This window comes from the organism of the source record quoted next, unplaced genomic scaffold, assembly GCF_019419815.1.
Source record: "Pyrus x bretschneideri cultivar Hongxiangsu unplaced genomic scaffold, Pyrus_bretschneideri_v1 Contig25, whole genome shotgun sequence".
Classification (NCBI taxonomy): Eukaryota; Viridiplantae; Streptophyta; class Magnoliopsida; order Rosales; family Rosaceae; genus Pyrus; species Pyrus x bretschneideri.
The window spans coordinates 1,091,452-1,096,850 of NW_025999557.1; the positions used below are offsets into that span (position 1 = coordinate 1,091,452).

Below are 5,399 nucleotides of genomic sequence, written 5' to 3' on the forward strand. Positions count from 1 at the left end.
ACTGTTTGAATTTGGTTATTATTTTACATCATTGTGGAATCTGCATATTCTGCATTAAACCAAAGAATTATTTAGTTCATGTACACTGTTATAAGCAAATTATAATCACTCTGAACAATCTTTAGAAACAGATCTGGTGATCCGTTAATCAGGTTAGATATAGTATTGATGATAGTGATAACCGTGACTTTGACACGGAGCTGGAGCTTCTACTACGATGAATGCGCTAATTATGCAAGTACTTATTGCCTTAAGCCTTAAATCTGCAATAATTTGAAAGAAAACATGTATAATTGAAAGCACCAGAGAGTACTACTGGAAATTTGCTTTGAAACCCCATCTCTCAAATATTACAACAAAATGCAGCATCCCACATTAGAATCGGAACACGAAAATGCATGCAAGCTTATTAGCATATCAAACTCATTCATGGTCGTACACACTTAATATAAATCGAACTTGAAGAACTAAAGAAGGGTTTAACAATCAACAATCAAAATACATGTTTGATAGGCATATATGATCTGATGTTGTAGGTAGCTGCATTGTTGTCATTCTTTCTTCTCTTCCTTGGACTCAACCTTCTTCTCTTCTTTTGCTTCAACCTTCTTCTCTTCCTTGGCCACTTCCGTTGCCGCCGCCTTCACCCTCGCTTTGCCCTTCTTCGGCTTCATGAAGCAGAAACAAGAACAGCATGGACACTGGAACAAGAACTTCATAGCTTTTCTTTCACCTAATAATTCTCTGCTCTCAAATTTTCCTCAGAACTTTATGTGTAGCAAAAGTACTTGAGCTTTGCCTTGCATTTCTATCTCCTTTCTTATCTAATTATTAAACCTGTGGGGTTTGCAGAAATTAAAAAAATAAAAAAGAGGAGAAAATACAACAGTTGGATTCCACTTCTATCACTCTCAAGCGGCAATAAAGGTGATGTCTGCCTAATAATGCCAGCTTCGGAATGGGACTGGGGCTAGGGCTCAGTGAGTCAGTGGGGCTCGCCAAATAGCCATGATCACCAAATGAAGGTAATTCTTCAAAAAAAAAAAATGTTTGCAATTTTCTTATACCTTTTTATTTTACTTTCTCGAATCTCTTTTTCATCTTGTAATATTGCACGACGATTTGAACCGTCTATTTTTTAAGACGTTCTTTAAAATACATATATGCAAGAGTTTAACTAAATTCAATAAATAGACAAATTATGTTTCTCACTGCAACACTGAAATTTTGACAACTTTATTTGAACAATTAAACGATTTCATTTGGTTGGTTATTTGCATAATTGATTTTGTAGTTGTAGCCTAGAAATCATAACAGTTCGAATTATCAAATAACATTGCAGAATAAAAAAGGAATGAAAATAGTTAAACGAAAAAATGCAAGTGAAAAAGTTAGTAACATTCCCCTTCTATGAAAAGGCTTTCCCTTGTGGGGTCATGATGTACCATACATAATGAGCAAGAGCAACTAACTCTTGTTTTCTTTTTCACACACTAAGTGATACCTGAGCCCAGTCCATCAGTGAGCTGGCAAGCACTAAATGCAAACATGTTTTACATCACTAATTATTTGCTAATGTTAATCAACAACTAATGATGTTTGACAAACAAATAATGCAAGCTAGCCTATAGCCATAGCGTTATCATATTTTGTTCGACAATATCGCCCATTTGGCTCCACTGCTTCCAGGTAAAAAGTGAGGGATTCATGTGAGTTTCAACCTACTTGGGGAAAGAACTATTCTCCATTGGTGTTAGAGCATAATGAATCCAAAGTTGAACTACGGGTGCATGAGTAAATGCGATTAACCATTTCAGTTACAAGTTTCGTGCGATTTGCAACAACAACAACAATGTACTGACGGATTTTACCTTCTTTTGCAGTACATTGTCGAGTTAAAATAGAGTGCACATTACCTATCATTGTTACTTTTACACTTCACAAAAAGTTCAAAACAATTAAAACAAACGAGAAGCAAAATTCAGTAATCCAGGGAATTACATGCGGTTTATGTTTTGATTGAAAAAATAAGGTACTACTTTTCAATCATTATTAGAAAAATGTAAAACAATCCACAACTACTGTATAGATGATGGCAGTAAGCGGAGAGATCTGGATCTTTTTCACCAAAGCCATCGGATCAAGTAATTTGGACCTTCAAAATTTCAACCAACAGCCAAATATTATCACAGCTTTTAAGAGGTCAAAACAGGTGGGCCGTTAAATGAAATTTGAAAGGCCCGGATCATTTGATCTGGTGGCCTTGGTGGAAGAGATCCGGAGATGATCTCTTTCTGCAGTAAGCTATCCTCGAAACGCCACAGGTTCAAAGTTTAGATGAAGGTTTTACTGATTCAGGCGTTTGACGGTAGTCGTATACCCCAATACCTCGTTTTCTTCCAAGGCGACCTGCATCAACGTACTGTACAAGAATGGGGCACGGAGCATATTTATTGTCCCCGAGGCCAACATGAAGAACTCTCAGAATAGATAAGCAGATATCCAATCCAATAAAATCTGCAAGCTCAAGAGGACCCATTGGATGGTTTGTTCCCAGCTTCATTCCTGCATCAATGTCTTCTTTTGTCGCCACACCTGTGTAAAGTGCATAAAATGCTTCATTTATCATCGGCATTAGGATCCTGTTCACAACAAACCCAGCATAATCTCGAGAGCATATTACGGTCTTGCCAAACCTGCAAAATCAACAGTCAACAGTTAAAGAAATGGCAGAGGATTTATTTGGGCATATGAGTGGGAAATGTAACTTTGTATAATTGTGAAAGGAATACGCCGGGAAACAAAAGGAAGATTTCATTCATTAAGCAATTCAACGTATCCAAGCCATTAACCTCTCTGCCAAGGCTTTTGTGACATCAAATGTCTCATCTGATGTGTCTGCTCCTCGCACAATCTCAACAAGTTTCATTAAAGGAGGAGGATTCATAAAATGCATGCCAATCACCTGCAGATCACAGTGTTAATTTGACACAATCAGATTCCTAACGTCACGTATTTTGGTTGATAGTTAATCAACACGAGAAATTAGAAAACAAAGAACTAAAAAGAACAAAACTTTCACAACTTGTTCTCATTTCAAACATCATTCTCTGAACATATAATAAGCATAATCTCAGAATAAGAAGAAGAAGCATAACCTGGTGTGGTCTGCTAGTTGCTGATGCAAGACGAGTAATGGAGATGGAACTTGTATTAGAAGCCAGTATGGCCGAACGTTTTGCAATCTTATCTAGTTGAAGAAATAACTTTTTCTTCACATCTTCAGATTCCACAATAGCTTCAATAATAATATCTGCCGAACAAAGATTTTCAACATTTGAGGTACATTGTAGACGCTCTAAAGCATCTTTTCTTACATCCTGTTAAAAGGAAAACAAATTTTTTGTCAAAACATCAATAATTGAACAGGCATAACTTGCATGAATCCACAACCCAGGAGGAAACAGGGTACAGAAACCAACGAAACCTTAAACAAGAAGAAAATTTATGTTCTCACATTTTATCAATTCTGAGTTTGGAAGGAGATGGGTGTAAACCCTCCAACTCCGATTAGGGAAATAACCTCTAATTAATATAATGGAAACTTTGAATTTTCCCCCCAAAATGGTTCCAATTAGTGGTTTTTACTTTGAATTAGTAGTGTGCCAAGAGCTTTCCAAGCTCAACTGCATAAATTTGCCGTCATCACCATCTTAGTTTTACCTCAAAGATAAATACTAAGATATCCTTTCCAAGTGGCTATGCAGGATGTAGTGTACCATTAAAATATAAAGGTATCTCAAAAGAAAAACCATTCTCGTGGTACGGCCCTCCATTGCGAGTGTATTCATGTTAACATGTGTATGGTTTCCTTTAATTCTATACATGTATTGTGAGCAAAATATTGAATGTAACCATAGTTTTTCTTCACCAATAACTCCGTAAGTCTGTCGTAAAACTAAAGCTTAAGAGCAGCTGGAATTATACTGCTAAGAAGCAGTTCCAAGCATATATAATCTACTTTGTTAAAGCCCTGAAAAGGGCAAGTAGGGTTTCTACAAAGTTACATAAAACAAAGATTGATTGGCTTGAAGAAGGCAGCACCATCAACCGGTAAACGAGATGAAATTAATGATCAATGAGAAGAAATCACCAAATATAGCATGTTACAAACTTTAAATTCAAGGTTAATTCATAATTGGAAAAGGCTCAAACAACCAGAAGCAGTGGTGAATATAATACCAAATTACCATTTTAACTCAAACAAACTCTACTCATGCGGCGCAAGACTGAAAATCTTAAGTTGTGTTGCACCCTCATTAACCAGAACTACAATTCTCACCACACATTAATCAGAACAATAGTACAACAAGCCATAGTAAGCACAGTAAAGTCTACATCGAGCCACCACACAAACGACGACGGCGGGCATCAAAGGAACTCCTTAGAGTGCATCCCAACAACCTCCACCAACCCCACCAACTATTAAATTTAATCACTCAATTAGCTTGCAACTAGAGTTCGTTTAATGCATATGATTATCCAGTTTTCAACAAAGTACAAATATCCACATCAACATAAAGAACCAAAAAATTCAATCTTTTTGTTCCATTTTCTTCCCTCTTATCATATTTATTGCTAACCAAATTAGAAAGTAGAGAGAGAGAGAGAGAGAGAGAGAGAGAGAGAGAGAGAGAGAGAGAGCAACCTGGCTGAGCTGCCCTTTGGAAACTAGGCGCTGGATGGAGCTAGAGATGGACTTGGTGGCTCTTGAGAGAGCGTCCGGGTCGGTGTCAAGGAGCCAAACGTCAAAGCCATACGTGGCGGCCAGTTGGGCTATTCCTGAGCCCATTTGGCCGCTGCCCACCACTCCGATTGTCTTAAATTTCTTGATCTCCGCCATGAACTCAACGCTGAACTCTCTGCAATGTCACTGCGCCGTACAAATGGGTTCGACAGGGGACGAGTGGATAGGCCTTGCGGTGTCCCTCACGCGCTGGATAAGTGCGTGCTAGTAGTATCTTTCTTGTTGGTCTCATAGTCAAACACTCGATTGTAAAACGGGTTGTCCAGACGGAACAAAGCCCTAATATCTGGGCCTTGGGCCTTCACACCTAGTCTTATTTTTTGTGTTTACTTTTCAAATTTTGACTGACAAAAATTATTTTTTAAGAAACTTTAGGATAATTATATTAATTTATCTAAATTAAGAAAAAAAAAGAAATTCAAACTTGGGTAAAGATAGTGAAACACACTGTTTTAGCCAAACTTGAGTGCATATAGTGAAACACATTGTTTTAGCTAAACTTGGATGCAGATGGTAAAACACACAACTTTATATTTTTCCAACCGGTATTTTTTTATTTTTTTTTGTAAAGGGCTTGTAGTAAAAGCCTTAA

General features: G+C 37.3%; 1 protein-coding gene across 1 annotated transcript; it reads right to left on the minus strand.

Moving 5' to 3' along the window:
- Positions 1-310: 310 nt before the first annotated feature.
- LOC103932854 (3-hydroxybutyryl-CoA dehydrogenase) lies at positions 311-4,924 on the minus strand. Its single transcript, XM_009342508.3, has 4 exons — positions 4,709-4,924; positions 3,159-3,380; positions 2,853-2,965; positions 311-2,696 (listed from the first exon to the last, which is right to left on the minus strand). The coding sequence occupies exons 1-4, from the start codon at positions 4,901-4,903 to the stop codon at positions 2,327-2,329; spliced, it is 900 nt and encodes a 299-aa protein (XP_009340783.1). The 5' UTR covers positions 4,904-4,924; the 3' UTR covers positions 311-2,326.
- Positions 4,925-5,399: the final 475 nt, after the last annotated feature.

Excerpts from the sequence above, each read along its gene's own strand:
- LOC103932854 (XM_009342508.3), bottom strand. The coding sequence starts at position 4,903 with ATGGCGGAGATCAAGAAATTTAAGACAATCGGAGTGGTGGGCAGCGGC. Across the intron at positions 2,966-3,158 it reads CAACTAGCAGACCACACCAG|GTGATTGGCATGCATTTTAT; the intron begins GTTATGCTTCTT and ends TGTGATCTGCAG. Across the intron at positions 2,697-2,852 it reads ACAAAAGCCTTGGCAGAGAG|GTTTGGCAAGACCGTAATAT; the intron begins GTTAATGGCTTG and ends TTGATTTTGCAG.